Source organism: Sabethes cyaneus, chromosome 2 (assembly GCF_943734655.1).
Source record: "Sabethes cyaneus chromosome 2, idSabCyanKW18_F2, whole genome shotgun sequence".
Classification (NCBI taxonomy): domain Eukaryota; kingdom Metazoa; phylum Arthropoda; class Insecta; order Diptera; family Culicidae; genus Sabethes; species Sabethes cyaneus.
The window spans coordinates 245147759-245172278 of record NC_071354.1 but is presented as its reverse complement, the minus strand read 5'-3'; the positions used below and the strand labels follow the sequence as shown (position 1 = coordinate 245172278).

At 38.9% G+C, this 24520-nt stretch overlaps 1 protein-coding gene across 5 annotated transcripts in view; it reads left to right on the top strand.

Moving 5' to 3' along the window:
• The window catches only part of LOC128738769 (uncharacterized), a 96744-nt gene that overhangs the window by 18303 nt on the left and 53921 nt on the right, over positions 1 to 24520 (top strand). For all 5 annotated transcript variants that reach the window (XM_053834126.1, XM_053834127.1, XM_053834123.1 and 2 more), the window contains exons 4-5: positions 24097 to 24189; positions 24262 to 24488. In XM_053834126.1, the coding sequence (XP_053690101.1) occupies positions 24097 to 24189; positions 24262 to 24488 (320 nt within the window). The remainder of the gene's footprint in view (positions 1 to 24096; positions 24190 to 24261; positions 24489 to 24520) is intronic.

Below are 24520 nucleotides of genomic sequence, written 5' to 3'. Positions count from 1 at the left end.
TCCTCTTTGTATGTCCCGTGTTCCCTCCCATTCTGTCATGTCAGTTTTCATTTCGCGTTTTTTTCTCTTTTTCCACCCCGTTCGTCCTATTAAGCAAAACATTTGGATTAAGTAATGGAAATATATTGGATCTAAATTGCACTTTACATTGTAGTTGGAATTGGAATTTTTATTCCAACCAGATGGGTTGCGATGAAATTTGTATTGAATTTGAACTCGAAATTCAGCTTAAAAAAGACTTGAAACTAAACATAAAATTTAAGAAATTGGACTTGAAATTAAAATTAAATTTACGCATTTAATTTATTTATCGCAAAAATAGTGACCGATTAAATTAAAAACTGCGGACTTCTGGATTACAGAAATTATTTCATTTTTAATTAAATTTTACAGCGAATGTTTCGTACGTATAAACAAATTTTTTACCCGTACGAATTGTTATATTTTAAAGTATATTATGCGAATGCATGAAAAAGTTCACGATAAAAATAGTGTAATATCGGAGAATAACAAAGTCTCTTTTCTCTTCGAATTTCCGTAAGAACATCCAACGACGCCGTAACCACAGAACCACAACTGCACATTAAGCAGATCATAATTGCACAGGTATATTTTCTCTTGCATTCAATTTTCGCACTACAATCTCGTCGATAACGAAACCAGACACTACCCATGCTTCAAATGTGTTCTAATGCCAAATGTGCTACGAATGCGCTCTTGTACCAAATACGAATCATGCGTAATAACAACATGTGCGGTATAAATAAATCTACGAATGTTTTAAATGGTATACAATACTTTTTAGCAGCCACGTATTTTTTCCTAAAATTATACGAAATTACCAAGCTATAATGAAAGCCAATTGTAACCAGATAGCCGGAAGTTGAGTTCAAATCCTGAGGGATCCAGTTTGGGTAAAGAGGAACGATACACTTTTTTACAAAGATTGTCACTATTCAATACAATATGTGTAAACTTCTGTTACAGAAGCTTGGACACAGGTTGGTAAACAATCGTCTGTGATCGTTCCACATGACTACCAGGTACACTACAAACAGTTTTATGGACTGTGAGAATATCACTACAATAGAAAATGCAAAAACATGACAAAACTATCGCAAGACGATTACCAAACTGACGATTGTGTGTTCAGCTCAAGAGGTAATAAAAAATTTATTGCATTTCGTTTCCTCTCCAGTCAGTCCCCGGTCATTTAGACACGCATAGCTGACGATCATCATCATGAATCATGATCATAGGTCTTTAATTTGGTGAAATATGACTTTTTTTCTGTTTGATGATTAGCTAATTTAAAACCTAGCGCGAAACTAACACTACGGGAAGATTGAATGGCACCTCACGGGCATGCAATAATTGCTATACGACGTCAACGACTAGAGAACGTAGCAAAGTTTATCAGGTCTTTCGTTTTGCTTGTGGACTGTTGTTTTTTATTGAAAATCATGTTTTGAACATTTTTTGGGCAAACTGCACAACAGGATCTGCTTTGGAGAAAACCATACTCTTTCCTAATCTTTCGCGGTACGACAGACGCGCCTAGCCTAAGGTGTCAAGTCTAGCAGCTATTTGTTTTATAAATTTATAACAGAGTTGTAGTGTGCGGTTGCACATGTGATAATTACCGGCCGATAGCAAAGTGTGGCTGCGGCGTGAATTCCACCCTAGATAACGCGAAACCGCAGCACCAATTCAATTGTGTGTAAGTAGGTACTCGGCATTCAAGACGCAACGTTTTTACTCTTCAATGATACAGCCTTGCAAAACTCTAACTGTTCTGGCTTATCAGGCCGATCAAGTGTCCGTTTTGGGGTTCGGCTTTATTTTCGAAATGAAACCATTTTAATAGCGTAGATTTCTGAGCCTGATGAGCAGCGTCGTGTCGACCGGTGGAATGCAACGCCAATTAGTGCCCTGGTAAACGTCGCATTCGAAGTTAAGAGATGGTGTTTTAGTGAGGTGATTTTTTTTTTATTACATAAGGTCTCACCTCGACTGAAGATGTCTTGAGGGGTGCTGCAGTGTTTGCTGTTTGATGTGATAATTAAAAAAAAACTCAATGAAGAAATGGAGAGCTCAACATTTAAAATAGAAAAATCGGTTAAAATAAAATTTGGACCAGTGAATAATTCACTATGAATAAAAAAAAGTACCGTTCCACTAATGTACCAAGTAGTAAATTTAGGTTTTGGTGTTTAGAGAGAAAAACAATCGTTACAAACGTAGTTAGTATGTTGTCATACAAAATTCACATTGTCTAATTATTGCACTAAGCGGGCGATATGCAAATAAAAGTGCCACATGACGCTTACTTGAGTAGTGAGTAATGCTTCAATCTCTCAACAATTATTGTCACATGATTCTGTGTTGAGTTCCCTGTTAATCTGATTTAAAATTAAGATTAGCCATTTGAACGATTTTCTTTTGTTTGTTTGAAGAAGCTATTTCATTCGATTTGAGATGTTGATTTTTTTGATTTCGGAGTTTAAAGAAATAAAAGAAAATTATAAACGATACCTTTGAAAAAAAATTGTAAGAAATTATTATTGAACAATTAACAGTCGAGGGAGGTAAAAGGCATGCACTGGAAGTCGAGTTAAAAGTATTCAATTGTTTATGTTTTTGATTGTTGTTCGTTATCAAACTGACAAACAGCAAAAGATAAAAATAATGGTGATAACTGCCAGCTATTCTAAAGCATTTTTTCTATCATTTATCGTTTAAACAACATACGTTATCGCTTTCCGATCGGTACCAACAGCAAAACACTTCGCTTAAATCCCTAAATACTTCGCGACCGACGTAAATATGGGACAAAACTTCCGGGCGATTGATTTTGCTCGAACATGTTTGGGTAAAATGTAAATATTTGTTTTCTCCCAAACAACAAACATCGTTAATTTTGGTGCAACGCTGCTTTAAACACCAGGCTTAGAACGAACTATTCACATTTCTTGTATTTTTTTGGACGCCACTTTGTTGTTTATAAGAAAGCAAACAAAAAGTTTAGTAAAAAGATTCGTTGATTTGTAAACAACTATACATAGTGATTCAATCAGCATTATACTTAGTTCAAGTCAAAGATTTTTTTAAATTTTGAGCTCTCCTAACGCAGTGCTTGTGTAGGAAACTAATTTGCTCTCTCTTAATCCTCGCATGAAAATCAGATTATGAGCGAAAACTTTCGATAACGAAAATGTTCACCGACGTAAAGTTTACTCCAGGAGTTGGCTTATCGCTACTGATAGGTGCTGCTGGCAGCATCTATTTGATTGTTCAAACTCATCGATATATTAGGTAAATATGAAATGTTTTTAATGTCAATGTGTCCATGAATTATTGTTAATTTTCAATAATTATTAATATTCACATTCAATGCTAAAACAGCACTAATAAAATACACATAATTTTTTACCTTATCGAAAACAATCGCCTTTCTCGTTCTGCTATTCTGCCAGGTTAGGGTGCATACCTAACTATTTTCTACCTTCCGGATTATTACTCTAGAATACCGACCTCTTTCTTCGTAATCTGGTCTGGTAAGAACTCTCATTATGTTCTTAAAACTTACTCCCACAAGAGGCTACTTGATGGTAATACGTTTCACAGCAAGTAGAAAAGGTGTAGGGAGTTGAATCGACTATAAATAGGTAAACTTGAGACTAGAAAACTTTAAATAATTATCTACTATTCTGCATAATTGCTGTTACAGTACTTCTATGCATGGTGGCTGGTACAATCGCCATAATAAAACTACCACTTACATTCTATGCAAGTTGTTGTCTATCCTGTTGAATTAGCCTTGGGCTGAGAAAATTAAACCTCGACTCTAAATTACGGAAGTCGACTCTAAATTACGCCGTCCGTCAGAACCAAATGACTAAATACTCCATATTAGGAGAAGAACCACATTTGAAATGGTTAAAATCAGATCTCACAGAACATCTAACAGATAGTAACGCTATTAAAACACGCGATCTAAACCTACTCAAATTACTGCGGGAGTTCCGCAAGATACTCTCCTGGACCCTCTTCTTTTCATACTATAATAAATGACTTCTTTTTTCTGCTTAATTCCATGAATTCCAAAGCTCACGTGAAAATAGACGCAAATCCCGAAATTTTCGTAAAAATAGTCACGTAAACTGCTTGAAAAAGCAACTATTCACTATCGCTCAGTCTGTGACCAGTCTAAGCTAATCGATCCTCTAATCTCCAGTCCAGTCGTGACGAAGTTTGATCAATCATGTTAATTGCAACATTGGACAGAAAATCGTTCGTCAACACGGATTGTGAGTCATTGCTGGAGTAACGGAGGCGCTTGATTGATTACACTGCTTGGTTTTGAAGTTAAACGAGAGTCAACACGATTTAAGTGATATAGCTTTAAGACGAAAAAAATCGAACATGAATGTCTGGTGTGTTTTGTTTTATTTTGCACTAAGATTATTGTTACAGTCTTACTTCTTACAAGTCCTAACTCACCTCGACTACTTCGAACATCATTCTTTGCATCATCTGCTTTCCTACTTATTTGATAACCAAATCCCATTTTCACTTGTACTCCCCTCTTGAAGTGCTATTCAATCGGCTTCAATTCCAAAGTTTATTGACCGGATTCTATTCCTTGGTAACCACTGTGACGCCATTGTCATTGTACCGTTGTTTGGTCGAATTGGAATAGCGACCGCTTACCAAGTATAACCTTAGCGCAGTGGAAGAATTATGACCAGTTATAGATTTCACTCCAAAATGCAAACATTTGTTCGTCGAATCCTTTCTTGGTGCGGATTTCTACCGGTTTGTTGGGGTCGTCGGAGTTAGTGAACTCCAGTATGTCACAGTCTTTTTTACTGCTCTCATTCGTTACTCTGTAAGCGAAAGAAAAATTAATTTGATCAAAAATTATACGTATTTGCCCGAATTGTACCCATCGTAGGCGAATTTGACGAAATAATCGACCAGTTGTGTTGCCATTGCGAGCTCCGAAGAGTTCGGTTCGAAATCCTCGAACAGATCCTTGGAGCGGTAGAGATAGGATAGGTCATCCGAATGGCACACTCCGAAGTCCGTATCTGTCTGCGAAAAGTATTTCGAATGTGAGTGATCGCCTTTGAAGCTGAAGTAGTACACGTCAAGTGGTGATTTATTTTTGACTGTGCTAGCAATATGCTGCTTGACTGACAACGCCACTGGATAGGTGATGTATGCTTCACTAAAGAGCTGAAAAAGAAATCGGCTTTAGCATTCGTTTATGCTAAGAAGAGGGGAATGCTTTTCCTACATCTTGGAGGTTTTTATAATTTGCAACAGTTATCCATTCCTGGTCAGTTCCATCGGGAAAGAATCTTTGTCTAAGCATTCTCCGTGATTTATCATCTTCTTTGACGCCGACCATCCGAGGAATATATGAATCAGCGTGCTTATTTAGATCGCTGATCAACGATGCATTGGTGACAAGAGCCAACGACGCAAACGCTCCTTCATTCGGAACATAACCAATTCTCCATGGAATTTGATGGTACGCTCCAGTTGCCCAAAGCGTACGTGGATCTTGGCTAATAAACGTTCCATCATCAACGTGCTTCTCCACCACCGGACTGTAAACGACCAACGGAAATATGTGCCAAAACTAAAAGTTGACAGTTAATAACAAAAAACAATAGAAACAAGACAAGCCATACCTTCACTTCATCGATACTTCCACCTAGTTCAAGAGCGTCGACCTGACGTAAGGCTTCCACTAACTCTTCCGAGGACATTGTGCTGGCTGATTGAATTCCTACGGCAGCGGCCTGCTCCTAAGCAAATTCCAATAGATTGTCAACCGGCTGATGCCAGCGTCCGATGGCAGTTCCACTCATGATGACCGCACGGGAAAACAGCCCTTTGCTCAGATCACTTATCATGTGCATCTGCACCGATGCCCCGCCTGCACTTTGACCAAACAGTGTTACCAGCGACGGATCGCCATCAAACTGCACAATGTTCTTCTGAACCCATTTCAGCACGGCGCTTTGATCCTTCAAACCGTAATTGCCTGGTGCAACCTGATCACCGGTAGACAGGAACCCGAACACTCCCAGTCGATACTGCATCACAACTATAATAACCTCTCCGTTGTCCATGAAACGATCCGGTCCGAACTCACCCTTCGATGCTGATCCGGTGAACCATCCTCCGCCATGAATGAACACCATCACTGCCAAAGGCCTATCTGGAATTTTTGGAAACTATAAATGCCATTATTCTCTGTCATAATTTATATCAAAGGAAAAACATTCTTACCTCAGGTTTGTATATGTTCATATACAAACAATCTTCACTTCCTTCCACCGCTGCATTGGGCCAAAGGTCGTTTTTCTGCACACACTTATCACGCTCGTAGGACGCATTGTAAACTCCGGTCCACGGCTGGACGGGTTGAGGATTTTTGAATCGTAACTCACCGATCGGAGGCCTTGCGTACGGAACACCCAAATAAGCTTCGTACTGTGTTCCGTTTTGACTAGCAAAGTAACGTCCCTGAAGGCATCCACCGTCCACTAAACAGGTACGCGGTCCGTCCTGTCGAATGGTATCATCCGAGGCACTACAAAAACAAACCAGCAGAATCGGTCCGAGTAAAGCAACTAGCCGTAGCATGGTGGATTATGCCAGAAAATGAAATGATTTCGTTAACTGCGGGTTCTGCCTATATAATATGTTGGTCGGCCGACGTTTCGATTATCAATTACCGATAACCTTTGTTGTTCTAACTTAGGGAAACGGTGAAACGCCCAATAATCGCTAATGTTTTTGTCGGTTGAATCTCACTCTTTGAGAAATAATTGATGACATTTTGTTTCTATTTGTCGATAATTAACTACGGTTAACTACGCAGAAATAAAGCAAAATTCATAGTACAGAAACAATATCCGTACTCGAAAACACGATCGTCCGGTCGAAGAAACTCTCTATGTCGTAGAAAGCTTGAGACGGCACTAATAATGTTGATTTGAGCCAAGGCAATCCAATTCGCCGACTAAAACCCTCCTGATGAAGAGAACCCTTTTAATATTTTGTCTTCTTTCCAAGGTGTCCTTATGCAACAAACGACAGCGGTCTTGATACGTAGGCAGGCCATATGTGTTTTTCATGGAAGCTATATGGCTTCTAATTCTAATCTGGACGACCAAATACCTGTATAAGGGCTCCACGCCACAGCTGCCTATTCGATTACCGATCGTATGAGAGAGTGGTAAAGATCGCGAAATTCCTTGTTGACTCGAAAGATAAATCCCAAATTTTTATTGGTCTTCGCTATTATGTACGAATAAAGCTCACGGAACGAGAGCTTCTCGTCCAGGTGTACATCGAGGTTTTCAACCTTCTAGGGCTGAGGTAGTAGTCTGGCAGATACCGAGTATCAGACAAATACAAGAGATGCGTTATGTAGGATAACCTACGAATGGCCGAAATTCATTGGCGTAACTAGGGGTGGCTAGGGGGGGGCTAAGCCCCCCCCTAGGAGACATTTAGCCCCCCCTAGAAAAATTGAGCTGGATTTTTACATTTAAGAAAAAAAACTATAGTTAGATAACTTTACATAATAAAAACTTGAGAGTAATTTTTATATGCGTCACTACTTAAAGTTCCCATGCATCAATGTACATTTAATTTTAATATGCCAAGGAAATAAAATGATCGAAAAAATGCCGGGGGCTATAGCCCCTCCTAGAAATGAGCGCTAGTTCCGCCAATGCCGAAATTACAAATTGCATAATATATCTCATGGCCGAATCACAAAAGGCCGAACGTTATATTCGGCCGGAATTATTCACGACCTTCGACCTGCAAAAACGTGGGGTACATCCTTACTCGCTGTCACTCTTTCGGACTTAACTAAGGGATAATCCCTACTAGGAAAATGACCGCACCTAAATAGAAGTGGTTTCTGCTGGGGGGCTGCATTCGTGATTTCGGCCATTCGGTACCAGCCCGTTATTTATTATATTTTGATTCTGAAGTTTGCGGTGGCTTCCCGACTCATATCTGCGGTTTTATTACATCCAACAGATTGCTAAATATATAGAGTAAGAAGGGGTAAAAGTGCGATACAATGATTTATCGGAGCAGATTCCGAGTAAATTGACTACATTGGCATGGGTGGGTGACTACTTTGACAGCTTGAATTTAACGTAAACTTTGGTTGCTTACGAAGCATAGTTGCTGAGTTATGTGTAAATGTTATTTTAGGGCGGTTTTGATGTAATTTTTCGTTATAGGTACTGCAAATAAGTTAACAACAGGAGAATATTACTTGTTGAAAATTTGTAGCAGCGTTTTACATCACTTACATATCTGTTTTGAAAATTTGGTGAAAAGAATTTACAAAATATTTTCTGCTTTTCCGTAATTTAATCTGACCCCGTCAAACGCCTAGCGGGGTAAAAGTGCGATTCACGGACGGGGCAAAAGTGCGATTCATGGACGAGGCAAAAATGTATAGATAATTATATACAGCTTTATGCACTATATTACACATACTAGAAATGGAAGATCTGCAGAAAACTGTGTGCTCTACAGATGTTGGCCGAAGGAAAACAATGTTTTTCTGCGGATGAAAAAAAAAACAAACGTTTGGAAAAGTTTCGATCTAACGGAGGCTGCAATTCACCAGCGCAAAATAGGAAATTATGGTTTTGTTAGCTACTGTTGTGCTAATTTCATGAATTCGAGTTTCGCACTTTTGCCCCGCGGTATTCGCACTTTTGCCCCGCTAGTGGGGTAAAAGTGCGAATCGGCACTTGATCAGAAGAAAGAAGAATTTATTTAGCAAAACACTATTACCGCAGATGATTTATAGTTGGATGTGAAGACATTGAGTTACTGCATCACTATAAAATATATTATGTTGTTGTCCTTCTTTGTATCTCACGAAAATTGATGACATCTTCAAACATCGCACTTTTGCCCCGCCCTACTCTGTTCTCAATTCTAAAATAAATATAATCTTAATATACAGAATTCAATGATCAAAATTATTAAGGTAAGTTTAGGTGTCCAGCAGACTATTACGTAAGCATAATCGTTAAAATTAGGGCACCTCAGCCGCAGAAGGTTAATAATGGACAAACTATCCAGTGACTCTCCATCGCACACTGATGAGGAACTCATTCGTTCTACACCAGTCAACGAATATGTTGAGAAGCCTTTGAAACTCGCGAACAATCGACATTTGATTGATATACCGGGTGTTAGGTAGCTTAGTGCAGATATTTCAGCGGATGATAGAAGATCGATATTTGACGAAAAAAATCCTTTTATGCATAAGGCCAAATGTCAATCGTTACAGCATAATTAAACATTTTTAGTTTTCGGTTCTGTTTGCCTTAAATTAGCTCTGGTACAAAAACTAAGTTAGCTAACTCAATTCTGTTACTTTCATTCGAAAGCTGAGATAATTTTGTACTGAAAATTACTTTTAAACCTCCTGCTTAATGAAATTTAGTAACTTTTTAGAATCAAAAAGTTTTGAAATAAGTGTTTCTCAAAAAATGTGTGGTAAAATTGATTGCTTTTATTTACCAATTCAAAGCTCTAGTACCGTTCTACAATTCGTGCTTTGACGTAAAACGTCTATCTCTTTTAGTTTCGTTGCGATTTCATTTTAAACGTATGGTTTTGGGTGTTGAATTAGTATCTGAAAACTGGTCGAACTCATACATCACGCATAGCACACTAAATAAACGCGTGCGACGGACACAGTTAGACGCATATGGAAAACAGTTTCGAAACTGACTTCTCGGGTCTCTCCGGGCCGTTGCTGAAAACGATTGCAGTTGCAATGTTCATATCTCGTGCTGCTGCTGCTCTCCAGCAAAAGAAGTAAAAAAAACTAAAAGGAGACAGAAGATGACGAAAAACAGAAAAAGGGCACGAAGAAAAAACTATTATAAAAAGTAGAAAAACGTAAAAAAAATAAAAATTTGCGCGAAAAATAGGGGGAAACCGGGCATAAAATCAATTATCTATGGGCGTAAAGAACTCGAAAAATGAGTGTAACACTCGTTAGCGCTGCTAATACGAAACAGAAATGGACAAAAAAATTCTTTCAATTCTGTCTTTCCTTTTATAGTTTTTTGCGTGGAAAATAATAACGTAGGGTAAGGAACGAGTTAAGCAGTGTCACCTATTTTAATCAGTTGAAAATAAATGAGGCAAAAATGCACTTTTTTATTCATATTTTCAAAATTTTTTGATAAGGACATCATCATGAATCACTTAACCATAGTTTTAATTTTCACAAACACAATTTACCGACAGGAAATATGATGAATTAAAAATTGTTGTCCAAAAATGTACATTTTTCAGCTGCTGAAAACAATCGCCGCCTCGCTACTAAGCAATTCATCCCATTTTTCAACACTGATTTCAGTTATTCTAAAAGTCAAGCACTTAACATTCACATACCAAATTATTCAATACAGTTTTTTCTGTAATCTAAAGTTTTGTTCCTAGCCGAAAATCTTATTAGTATATAACAAAACTGAAAATAAATTCTGAATCGATGGGACCTGTTCAGCAGTAGCAGCAACGGCAGTGAAATTCGTAAACTATCGTGTTGCCAAAAGACTGATTCGATTCTGGAAATAAGAATTATAGGTTTGAAATTAACTGAAATCTCCAATGGTGAAAACGTGGTCCAATACTTTCAAGAGAAATGTATGTTCATAATTAATTTTTCTTCATTAAAAACAACAGAAAAGACAGCTTTTTCAATAATTTTCGCCGATTTTCTCAATGATTTAATGCAGCAACAATGTGTTTCAATGTTATTTGCTTTGACAACACTGTTTTGTAGTCGGAACGTGTGCGCTGCTACGTTTGCCTCTTTTGTTCTCTCACCATCCTTATCAACAGCGAATGAGACGTCAAACTCGCAGTTTCCCATAAGAACACTGGAGAATGAAAGAGACGACGAATACCGTTTGCCGAACGGTGCGGTGAGTGTATGCCCCGATAAACAATTTAGACAAATGGCATTTTACGCATCTACCGACCTAAAATATCAAATCTATTAATGCAGATGCCGTTTAGTAGGTAGCCGATAGGAACGCGAACTTACTGAATAGAGGGAAAAGTTCGAGAGATTTTTTATGGGGGCGTATAAACATTCAGATTTCAGGATTGCTTAAAAAAGCACCTTGAGGGTGAAAATATGTTCGGTCGATCAAAATTAGTTCCATCGCTCCAACTGTTAAGGCGAAAAATCAATACACTCAAATTTCGTTTTACGTCCACTATTGGGGGGACGTAAATCAAATCGGTCGTAAAAAAAGTGGACGTTAATTCAAATTTCGGACGTAAAACGAGAGGACGTTAATTCAAATTTTGGACGTAAAACGAGAGGACGTTAATTCAAGTTTTGGACGTAAAAAAAGTGGACGAATTGACATCCTGACCGTATAGAACGTTGGTGTCTTCGACAAAGTTGTTTATCAGATCAAGGGCTTTTCGTCGGATTGTATGGATTATAGAATTGTCTCACTACGTGGCGCTAGTGTATATGTAGTACTCTTATGCAGGCTATATCTTGCGCTGCTGACTATCTAGAATGTTGCGGTCTTCGGGAAGTTTACTCAAATGACTGACACCTTCAAGATGGTATGGAAAATAATGCAGAATTGGCTCATTACGTGGCGCTAGCGTATATGTAGCATTCTTATACAAGCTTTATTTTGCGCTGCTGACTATTTAGAAAGTTGCGGTCTTCGGGAAGTTTACTCAAATGACTGCCGCCTTCAAGATGGTATGAAAAATAGCGCAGAATTGACTCACTACGTGGCTCTAGCGTATATGTAGCATTCTTATACAAGCTGTATCTTGCGCTGCTGGTTATCTAGAAAGTTACGGTCTTCGGAAAGTTTTGGAAAAATTTCTGTTTTATTTGTATGAGAGTCCTTATCCTCGTACCACAGGGGTGAGGGGTCTCAAAGCATCATAAAATAAATTCATGTCTCCAAAATCACCCACAAGCTAAATTTGGTTCCATTTGCTTGATAAGTACTCGAGTTATGAGGAAACTTATATTTCATTTGTATTTGTAAATTCACTATAGAAAAAATTCTTGCCTCCAAAACCCATTACATGCCAAATTTGGTTCCTTTTGCTTGATTAGTTCTAGAGTTATGAGTAAATTTGAATTTCATTTGTATGGGAGCCCCCCCTATAAAAGAGGGAAAGGGTTTCAATTTATCATAGAAAAAATTCTTGGCTTCTGAAACCTTCACATGTCAAATTTGGTTCCATTTGCTTGTTAGTTCTCGAGTTTTGAGGAAATTTGTGTTGCATTTGTATAGGAGGCCCCCCTCTTACGCCCTCCTTAAAATTGCCCATCCATGGCCATTTTATCTATCCAACGACATATAAATCGTTCAGTTTCGTTCAGTAGTTTAGAAGTTATTCGCATTTGAAATCTTTCATTCAAACGTTACACTTCTATTTTCGTTTTCACAAAGTGCTACCCAGTCCCAATATAGTAAACAAAGACGTAGTCCTACGTCAAAATATTTTAAATGTTTGAGCAGTCGCTGAAAACCTTGAGCTTTAACTCCATATTTGGTACCAAAATAATAAAAATCAATTCAGTGGTTCAAAAGTGATAAATTATTAAAGAAGGAAAGCTTGGCAAAAGTTGGGATTTTTTGGGACCAGTCTTTCTCAAAACGGGGCTCCCTAAGTGCCAAATGGAAAAATACGGGTGTAAATTTTGTAGAATTTTTATGGACCAAGCGGGAAAGAGAGGGATAAAAAATACACAATCATCCTAAGAACCTTCCCCGGCCCCAAAAACCCTTGCACGTTTATTCAAATTTTGGACGTAAATCGATAGGACGTTAATTCAAATTTCGGACATAAAATGAAATCACGTAAAATGAATGGACGGTTCGGTAACTTAAACTACCTTTAGAAGAAAGGAACTTCTTGTACAACCAAGATCATGAGCCATGAGCCATGAGCCAAGATAGCCAGCAGCGCAAGATACAGCTTGTATAAGAACGCTACATATACGCTAGCGCCACGTAGTAAGTCAATTCTGCGTTATTTTCCATACCATCTTGAAGACGGCAGTCAATTTGAGTAACTTTCCCGAAGACGTTAATTCAAATTTCGGACGTAAACTTTAAGTAAAAATGCTGAAAACGCTTTTTTTGCACGATCAAAAAACCTCTTTGTATTATTTTTCACCTCCCCCTTCATTTGCACAATACCGGAAGGACAAAAACTTTATAAAATATTTGTAACGGCATAAAATATATTATGAAAACCAGGACTGAAAGAAAAATAAAACATGAAACGTAGAGAAACAGAATGAATAAACAGGAAAAGAAACGAGAGAAAAAACGGGAAAAGGAAACTTTACCTCGGTTTTTCTCAATTTGTCCAATGTTTATCCAAGGTTGTTTATGTTTCAAATGCGTTTATTTTGACTAACTACTTAATTTGTTTGCATATTATTCTAATTTTGTTCTGTGTCCGATTTAGTTTTCGTTTTTTTTTAATTCCTTTTCTTTCTTTTTTAAAATTGGACAGAACTGCAAATGCTTCTAAAACTTACTTCACGTGAAATGTGAGCATCTGTTCCGTGTTGTCACGCTAATAAGAAACTTGTTTCACGTGAGCTGAAAACCAGCCCAGAATCGCTTCCGTGGTTGCTTTACTCACACATGCTAATTACGACATTCGCATTCGCCGGACTGTATAGAATAGGGTGTAAAGAGGAGAACCAATTACCTACTGCACCGCACACCGTACCGTAAAGCATGTTGAGCATGCGAGCATTTTAAGCGATCGTGGCGTGACGCGAACGGCTTGGCGTGCGGTTCGTGTTGGGTGACGGTGTGGCTTTGGTCAGCCAGCAACCCATTCGGGCGGCGGGCGGTTGTTATAAAACGGAAACGACTGCCATGGCAACGAAACTGTAGTTGTGAAATTGACAGTGCACGAATGCCGGACGACCGAACGGTTTATTCGCTTCGCCACTTGGTGATCCTATTTGGGCAGGAGAATTTTATCCATTTATGTGAATTTTTTAAAAGTTTTGCCAATTTTTCCAACACATATTTCTATTACAGCGAGAGAAGGTTTGGATCAGTTACCCATCCCCTTTTCGTGTTTTTTTTGTACGTTTCCCGATTTGCGCTCACAACCAGGTAACCGGGCGGCGAACGCCTCTCCTATTGTCTCGTTTCACTGGACACCCTTCGTTATCGTAGCGTTTTCATTATTACATTGCCGTGCGTTCGTCGGTTATTTAATTCATACTCTTCCATCCATCGACATCGACCGGTCCGGTGTATGGAATAGTTTTCTGGCTGGCTATTTTCACCCGCACACTCTGCAGGCCATCGCATCAGTCAGGGCAGGCAAAGGTGTATTTGCGCAAACATTTGGTATGGGTTCCTACTCACCTGCTGTATTTTCCACCGAGAAGAAATGTGAGAAAAATTTATACCATTTGTCAGTTGATGGTAGAATTTTGTCCGGTTAAGCCAGAGCCAGAGTGCTGTGCTGGTCATCCGCGCAAATGCTAGTGAATGAGCTAGTGAAGTTTCATTGAACAAAAAAAGAGATCGGAGAACAAAGCATTGTGCAACCTTGATATTTTTATATGGTGTCTCGTGGCTCAACGGGCAGATCAATTGATGTGTGAAATTTGAATAAACTAAACAAATCATTAGTGCTAACCGATCGCAGAAGAGGATATGTGCTCCAGAAAAGTGCTTAATTTTGGGATTTTTATGTAAGCTTGTGTAGAACGATTCGTATCTAGTAGAAGTTGTATCTAGAAAGTTGCTGTAGCTTCGCTTTCCTATTGCAAAAGGTAGTACCGATAGCACTTTTAGCACACTAACCGAGTAATTAACACTGTGCATCCCAATGCAATTACGAGATAAAACTACATAACGCTAACGGGACGTTCATCGAGCGGAAACGGCCATATCCAACTTTTAAATTAGTTCCGTTGGGTTTCTTACCGTCCGCCAGTTTGACTTTTTCGAATTAAAACTTTTCCTCATCAAGCGTACACTGACACACTCTCTCCGGTTCTAACTAACTATACGAACCTAGGGAGTTCTAATTGAATTGCATTTAAGGTAATCGTTCGTCACTCCGTGCCATCATTCTCCGTTAGGTCCTAATTGGGAGGAGTAAAAACAAACGGTTATTTCACTGCGTTGTTGCCAACCGTTGAGCACTGAAACAAAATTGTTGATTTAATTTTTCATTAACATTTATTGATATTATAAAGGTAATTTAAACTTATTTGATATTATAAAAATATTTTTAAATCACAATTTTCGCGTCAGTGTCGGAGTCATAAACAAGCAAAAATAGCTGACAGTTACTTAGTAGCACTTCACTGAATCATCAACACCGAAACGTACATCATTTCATTCATTCAGCATAATGGCAAAAGCGCTAATTTATGCGGCATTATTTTTCCGTGTCGTCGTGTTGGCCTCTTCCTTTTGCAAATTACGCTATTTTGTGGCATTTATTTACATAATCAACGTCGTTGTCATCGTCATCATCACTCGACTCAGCACTGCACTGCAGTGCACTATTTAGCAATTTATCTATCCTCCCAAGTTGTAATTCTCAGCAGCTGAAGTATCCGTGGATCTCCGCCGGAGAATGTGATTGTTGTTCAGCTCGTCTTCATTGTTGGTGGCGGGTTGCGTTTGAGTTCCTCGCGATGCAGACCGGTTGGCGGCTTGCAAACCAATTTCGGAAACATACGAAAGCAGCTTGATGAATACCACTTCGATAGCGCAGAACATAAACAGGAACATGAACACGCCAATGTTTGCTTGCGGTTGAACTTTCCCCAGGGCCAACTGGTGCTTGCCGGACATTCCGCCAATGGCCGGTGGGGGCTCTACGAGAGCGGTCAAAGTCTCCACCATCAACGCGGAAAGTAACATACTGACCTGACTGCCTTCAGCACATTCTTCCGGTACTAACAAAACACGTGCAACACAATCAACTGCACCAGAGATGACTGATCCGATGACTGCTGCTAGGCACCGCTACGAATCCGCGACGTCGTCTATGCAACCGTCTACTCAAACCTCACAAACTAATTGATCAGTTATCTTTTCGGCTGCTGTTGTAACAAACCAGTTCTATACACACACCATTTGCCATGCTACTCTGCTCTGCTATGCTCTACTCACCGAACACTGGTCTATTGGGTAGTAGCAAATGCTGAAAAAAACCAACGAAATGATCATCGTCACCGCCGTCGTCGTCTCGATTGCGTCCCCCTAACGCTCTGGTGGGGTCGATCACAGACAGCGACTCCACCGCGCCGCCGTACGATCGCGCAACAAGCTCCCCTCTACTATGTAGTGCCATACCTTTTGGACAGGCATGTAAAATATACTGTCGTCTCTCCACGCCGCCGCCCATGCCTAAGCCTATGCCTCCTTCAAGCTGCATGATAGCGGCACTTATGCGGACAGTCTGTAGTACGTACGATCAGCTGAGATCGCACAGTACAGTGACCCTTTCCAATTCGGAAGGAGCGGTCTACCTTAGGGTGAGGTTGTACTGTTATTTGCTAGTCGATCGATCGACACGAGCCGAGGTAGAATACATATATCAATTTATCTTAATTAGTAAAGCAATGTTAGTTTTCGATTTTCCATTTAGATTTAGGTCAAACACGTTTTTGAAGTATCATCTTGGTAAAACGAGTTTTGGATTTGGAGAGAAAATATGATACAAAATGTTTGCTACTGAGCGAGATTTGAGCATACACAGATGAATCATGCACAGTTCATTTTTTGTCGACAGAATGGTAGAACATTTCTTGATTCAAATATTTTAACGTGGCTGGGCGTTAACAGCTGAGGGTAGGACAAAAAACTTGCAACTTACAAACTGACCCGTTTTGCATATTACAGCCTTTTGTTTCTAACATATGACTATATTACTCTAAATTTGATTCTATTTTGTCAAGTTTTCTAAATTGTAGTATTATTTTAGACCAACCTCGTGTTTTGTCTTGACCCTTTAATGAGGTCAGCCATATAATTAATTTTTGGCGGAAGAACGGCAAAAGAAAGTAATGAAACAAAGGTGTTGATAGTATCCAAACAAAAAATTAGGTAAAGGAGAGTCATTAAAGCAACGCTTAAGAAGCTGTGTACCGCATCTTTCACGCAAACTGGGACATCCGCGGATCGAACCAAGCTATAATCGGAGCCAATTATAACCGGATTTAAGCCCACTTCTCCTCCAAGCCCCCACCTATGAACCACAGCGGGTGGGATATAAGAAGACACCACAACTCCCTTATTAAGGCGTGCGACGTACTTCAAACTCCACCAGCACTGGTGGATTAAGTTATTCTTAGACACAAATTGTGATTCTTCAGTCTATTGTTGTCAAACTACCAACCGAGAAGTTTTCATTCTGACCTGCTTTTATTCGACAGCGTGTTTTTAATATTCAGGGCAACTTCGAGTTTGCGAGATTCTAGCAAACCTGTCGCTCGCAGTTGAGTTTCAAAAATATGACGACTGGTTTGTTAGACTAGTATCGTACCTTAGCCTCAATGTGGAGATAAATTAAACGCCAGGAAATACATAATGTGATGCAATGCTGTGCTGAAATGAGCTATCCGCCGAAAACGAATTAACCGTAGGTGCATCACTAGTGTTCGGCATTAGAACAAAAATTAAAATCCGGATTCCAGCTGGTTTAGGTCAATATTGCAGCAAATTTTCGAAGGCTGAATTTGGTTCAATTTAATTCCTCTTCGCTCCGGTTACACACTGATTTCGGTCCGAAAGTCCAAAATTACCTGGATGCAGATTTTGCCAGTTTTATAAAATGTTGGTCATTTTCTATACGACCCACTGGATGCTCGTTCTCGAAGCCTAGAAGAATGGTTTTAAAATCTGGCTGAATTGGCCGAAGAGAAAAAAGCGACTTGATTGTACAGTAAACATCCCGGTGCATTATGGTCGAAAAAGCAAAAATCCAAGACAAAAATCAATATGTCGAAAACTATTTGCTCTACAGATTTCATATGTATTCAGAAGATTTTGTTTGCAAAAAGAGACCTATCTTCTGGTATAGTTAGTTACAAGGCTGGTTCACCTTTGCTTTTAAAAAATTTAACTTTTTATTCTTGTAATATAGAGCAATATTTCCTACTACAAAGTTGTAGATAATTTATTTTACAGAAACTTTGCTGAAGAAATAAAAACTTTTCTCGTTTGTATATCGCTATATAACGATTTTTCTAGATTGAATCAGGGCGGGTCTTAAAAAATCAGTTTGTTTGCTCTAACATTTTTATTTCAAAACCCAATTTGGAAACTGTGTTAGGATAACTTTTTGGGCATAAAGTCATGCATTTTTTGAAGCTATTAAGTAGTTGCTATCTGTTGCTTGAAAGAAGTTATAGAAGTTTTTGTTCCAAAATATAACAGTTTTCCACGACATCACACACTTCCGTTGGCACATACAGGGTGTTAGGTAGCTTCGTACAGAGATTTCAGTGTGTGATAGAGGACCATATTTGACAAAAAAAATCCTTCTGCGAATATGCTCAAATCTCAATCGTTACTTCGAGTTATTAAACATTTTTAGTTTTTTCTTCTGTTTGCCGTAAATTAGCTCTCACAGCCTATTCTTGAAGGCATCCTGAAAAATGACGATTACTTGAATCAATCATTTTTCTTGTCAACGGCCAGGCCAACTGCGCAGCATGTACCGCAGAGAGAATTCCAAGGAATCAAGTGGAACCAGAAAAAAATACCTAATTCCATTAAACTCCTTTAAATCAAGGGGAAGGAAGAAAGCGTGGACCTCCCGTACCAAACGCTTCGCATATACATAGATAATGATTTATTCACAGTCGTTGGGAGTATCTTTGCTAATAAAGGTTAAGTGATACTCCGGACCCTCAGGGAAGAACTAATGGCATTTAGACCAGAAGCCAGGTTGCAATTGATCAAGGATATAGCGCCTTATTTCGCTCTCTTAAAATAGATTAGTTTGCCAAAAATATTAGTTTAAATCATATAATACTTGAAAATAAAGTCGTGTGGTTTAATGGTTGCCTAAAACTACATTTTTAAGGTTAGGAACTGAAAACCGCACAACCCCGCACCTCCTAGCTTGGCTACTCAATTATACAAATTGAAGTATTTCCAGGTATGGCCACGTGGAGGCGCTAGGTAGGGGCTTGGGATGGCTAGAGCTATGTTGGGTGCTTTTTCCTAGTTGCCTTCCCCATTTCATACCCTCTGTTTGCCGTAAATTAGCTCTAGTACAAAAACTATCCTAGCAAGCTCAATTCTGTTACTTTCATTCGAAAGCTGAGAAAATTTCGTATTAAAAATTACTCTTGAACTTAGTACTTCATGACATTTAGTAGATTTTTAGGAGCAAAAAGTTTTGAAATGAGTGATTCTCAAAGCGTTTTTATCAACTTTTTCCTAAAAATGTGTAATAAAACTGATTGCTTTTATTTACCTATTTAAAGCTTTGGTACTGTTCTACAATTCGACATTCTTTGACATGAAATGCCTATCTCTTTTAGTTTCGCTGCAATTTCATTTTAAACGTATGGTTTTGGGTGTAGAATTAGTAAACTGCTCGAACTGATACATCACGCATAGCATACTAGACCAATGCGTGCGACGGACACAGTTAGACGCATATGGAAAACAGTTTCGAAACTGACTTCTCGGGTCTCTCTGGGGCGTTTCTGAAAACGATTACAGCTGCAATGTTCATATCTCGTAAATCAAACAACGTTGAGCAGATGGATAACCGATGGATCCAGCGGTGATCCGTCTTCTGCTGCTCTCTAGCAAAAGAAGTAAAAAAGGAAAAATAAGACAGATGACGAAAAGCGGAAAAAGAGCACGAAGAAAAAACTATTATAAATAGTAGAAAAACGCGAGAGAGAATAAAAATTGGCGCGAAAAATAGGGGGCAAACAGGACATAAAAAGAGAAAAATAGACTACGTCTTAGTTTAATAGAGTGGCATGCTGCGAAAACAAAAATGGTCGTGACACGAAAAAGTGATAGATTTTGAACGGTAATAGCTCAGTCAATTCTGAACGGATTTTGCTGGATTAAATACCAATAGATTCACAAAACGTGTGTCTTTTCTGTGATTTTCACAAAAAGATGGGTCTTTATAGCAAACTGCTAAAATTTAAACATAAAGTCGAACAAATTTGGTGAATTTACAAAAACTTCCAGCCAATCACGTTTGAGCATTATCGGGTACGAACTTGTTATTCTATTGTATTTATTAGGTATATTTAGGAATGAAATCCATCGTTTTTAGAACCGTCTAATTATTGCCATTTTAATGAATATTGGATATTTTAGCTCTCAATTCCGCAGCTTTTCTTTTAATACCGAGTCCTTTCAGACACTGAAATGCAACACAAAACAATATCTGTTTTCGTTACTACGTCTTACGCAAAAATAGTAACAGTTTCGTGGCTTGCTAGTAGTGTATCGGCAAACTACGCCTTTTAGTTACGAAAATAATGGAATGAGAGAACTTGAAAAATCCCAATCCCAATTCTAATGAAACAGAGACTACTTGATCACATAATTAGTTTCTACGAAGCGTTCAAACGTTTAATACGTGAATTTTTCCGGTTAGCTCCGAAAATTAATAATGAAAGTCGCGCAAGGCTCGTAAAACATCAACAAGGGCGATAAAAAAATCGTTGTAAGAAGACACAATGCACATATTTAAGGTCCTGAAACAGATCTATTGTTACATAAGTAATTTTTCAAACGAAATGAGTGTCTTCGAACGAATTCCTACCGAGACCGAGACTTCTAGTCTGACTCTATACTCTTCTAAGACAGTTGCCTAAGACTAAAGGGACCAGATTTTTTTGAATGAATGCGGGACATGTTAAATGGCTTATTTGCTAAATCGGTTCGGTAGTAAAGATGGGATTATTTAGAAATTGGGCACATCATGTTGGCGATAGCGGCGCTCCCAGTGGCCGTGGATGCTAGCTTTTGGTGGCGTTGTGTTATTTGTAAACAGTTCTGCTCGGTATATTTTTTTCGCAGTTTCTCAGGTAACGTGGTTTCGAGATATTCATCATGCAGGATGAGATATGAAAGTAATTGTGTGCGATCACTTGCAGAATCCATGAGCGTCGGCTCGGGAGCTGGCGAAACTAGCTTCCAGTATCCTAAAACAGCAGTGGTGTGAGTAATTGAGGGTTACAAGGAAACTCTCATGGCTGTCCGTCAACTGCGGTTGAGTGTCATTCGGAAAGTCAAGGCTGATCCCAGCATCACATCTCAGCGAAAATACTGAATACTAGCCGCTGTACTGAACGACGAATTCGCCTCGGAATGGCTGCAAGTGTTACCGAGCAAGTGGGGAGCCTAACAGAAGCCTCAAACAATAAACAAAGGCTAGAATCCGGTCTCGCGGCCTACGCGGCCGGGTGGTGATGAAACCAGTAGAATCGAGGGTGAAGGTGAAGAAAAGGTGCTAAATTTTTATCGCAGTGCGCCACTAGGCCTCACGGGCAGCTGATTCCTTATGAGTTATTAAACTCACGAGTAAGCTTAGCAGAAAGATGATGTGAGTATGTGCATGCGCGAGTGTGTGGGTAGCAGAATGTCTGCACACAGTACCGGCGGCTGTTTCTTTTATGTCTGCATGTGCGGCATAAGCGTTGAATCACAGAACAGAAGTAGAAATCCAAACACGTATATGCTACTTTCTACAGATACTAGCGAACCTGGCGGTAGCGAGTCACTTTTTTCCCCGAAAACACACGAATGCATACGAATGCAGACGAAAGCATGTGAAAACCACTGTTGGTAGGTGCCTCACTAAGCGGATTAGTCCCATGATAGCCTGCCGTAGTTTCAGCATGCATGCTACAATGGACAATGGACTTCAGTTCATCTCAAAAGAGCTGATTGTTCTAGATTGTCCCCGGGTTCGTGCAGTATTGAAATACTGGGGGACAATGAAGCGAAAGCTGAAGATGAAGAGAACAGTCACCAGTGACATTGGTCAGATGAAGAGTTCGAGGTGCCGGCTGGCCGGGGCCGTGATGGGGAAGGGTGTGCACCGGCTAACGAGCGGTGTCAGCAGTAGGTTTTTTGATGCAATGTAGCATAATTTCCCATGTTTCATCCTTAGAAACTATTTCGATTAAAAAAATAATCAATGCGGGACACTTTCCGGGACGCTTAGTAATCCGGGACAAACCATTCAAATCCGGGACAGTCCCGCGTAATCCGGGACGTCTGGTCAGCCTACCTAAGACAGTAGTTGTGGCAACCGATATATGACTAATTTTGGTCATAAATAAGTTTATGCAACTAACAGTGCTAAAATGGTGCTGCTTGAGTACAGCAAGTGCTCTACAATTATCCCTCCCGAAGGTCAAATCTCTGTAAATCTACTGCATCCAGGAGACCTGCCATCTCTAGTCATGTCCTTGGTAGTTGTTTTCTGTATATTTGGTAGCTCTAAGAAGATGTTTCAAAACAAGTTTAATATATTTTAGTATATTTTGAAATCATCCACCAATCGACCTTTTTAAGAGCCAAAGAATAATAGCTGAACATGTCTTAGAACTAATTTTCTTTTCACTAAAATAGCTTATCAGGTTACAAAGGTATCACGGAAACTAATTAAAATTATTCATTTAGGTTTGTGCCTAATATAGAAGACAGTTTTCAGTTATTCAATTCGAGTTTGGTTTCAAATGTGGTATATATTTTTTGAAACTCGATCCATTCGATTTTTCAATACAATTGTAATATTTTGTAAAACAAATTCAGTAAAACATTTTATTATAAAGCAATATATTATCAAGTGATAATTTATTAAATAGACTGTCTTATTCTAAATCAATTTTGAAGGTACTGTACTGCCAGTGGAAGCATAATTCCCATGTTGCATTTTGTCAATTTCGACATGCTGTTGTCTATTTTGTTTTCAATTATTAATTTTCAAGGCCAATTAGGCCATTGTAAGTTATTTTTGAAGTTTTTGTCACCCCCTCCTTGGAAATTGGCTTATCGGGGGCAAAAAAATAATTTGTAGGATACGAGTTAAATTTTTTTATTTTTTTATAAAATCAATTGGCTCTATAGCCTGAAAAACTCGAAAAATGAGTGTACGAGTTGTGTTAACGCTTCTAGCACGAAACAGAAATGAGAATTCAAACAGTGGAATTTCCGAAACTCGCCCAACAAAATCTTCTTTCGTTTTTGTCTTTTTGTTCGTAGGTTGTTGCATGAAAAATAACAACGTATTTATTAAAAGCAAGAATAGATTGGGTTTTCACGTTTAAACTTTAAGTAAAAATGCCTAAAATCCATATTTTTTTTGCTCGATTAAAAAATTCTCTTTGTTTTTTTTGACCCCCCCCCCCCCTTCAGTGGCCCAACACCGGAGGGACAAAAACTTCCACAACCTTAGTAGGTCGCTACTGTCGCTATCCACTTACGAAAAATATCCAATCAATTCATAGAAATATGTCTGAAATTAATTGAGGATTGAACGAATATATTGTTACATGAATACATGTATACATTGTATTATTACATGCACGGATACATGCTACTATCGCTGTCAGAGACTTAAGTAGTCCTACGTCAACCATGCGGTCGGTGCTTGTACACAACCCCTCTGATTTTTTCGACAAAATCTTCTTTCAAGAGGTGCGTAAATATTTGTATAGGCATTAGTTAAATAAAATAATGTCTGACACAGAATTTAAAAAATTAAAACTTAAAAATTAAAGATGACAAATTTAATATAACGACGACAAATTTAAGGTGTTTTTTTTTGTCAAGACTCATTTAACAAAATACTAGAGTCCATACGAGGGTTCGAGTTGTACATTAAAGCTAACCATGAAATAAACCAAAAGTATTATCCACAATCACCACTTTTTTCACTGTTTTTCACCATCTCACTAACAAAATTCTGTCTGTACAAAAGTTACTTAAATAAAGGTACCAACTACATTCCTCCCAACTCTTCCAGCAAACTCAGCCAAAGACGTTGTTCGGAGATTAAAAAACCAACGGTTACATCCTGCATGTGTAACGCCGGAATAAAAATCGAGGATAGCAACAGGTAATGTGGGCGGAAAAATACATTCCTTCTTGTCCTATCGAATAACGGCAGATTTTCCCCTCCCCCCATCAGCTTCGCAACATGTCGTGGTTGCGAGAGACTTGTCTGCCGGAACGAGGAAAAACGTTGCTGCGAATGGATATCGGCGATTGGAATCTGGGAATGCAGCGGCTGCCGATCGAGTAGGGTTATTCAACAGAAGGCGGGTGAATGGCTGCTGAATCAACTTACCCGTCGATTGCAGAATCCCGGACCGATAAATCTCACCAATGAAAAGCTTCTCGGTCTGTGTGCAGCTGGTAACTATAACTATTGAAGATGTGTTGATACT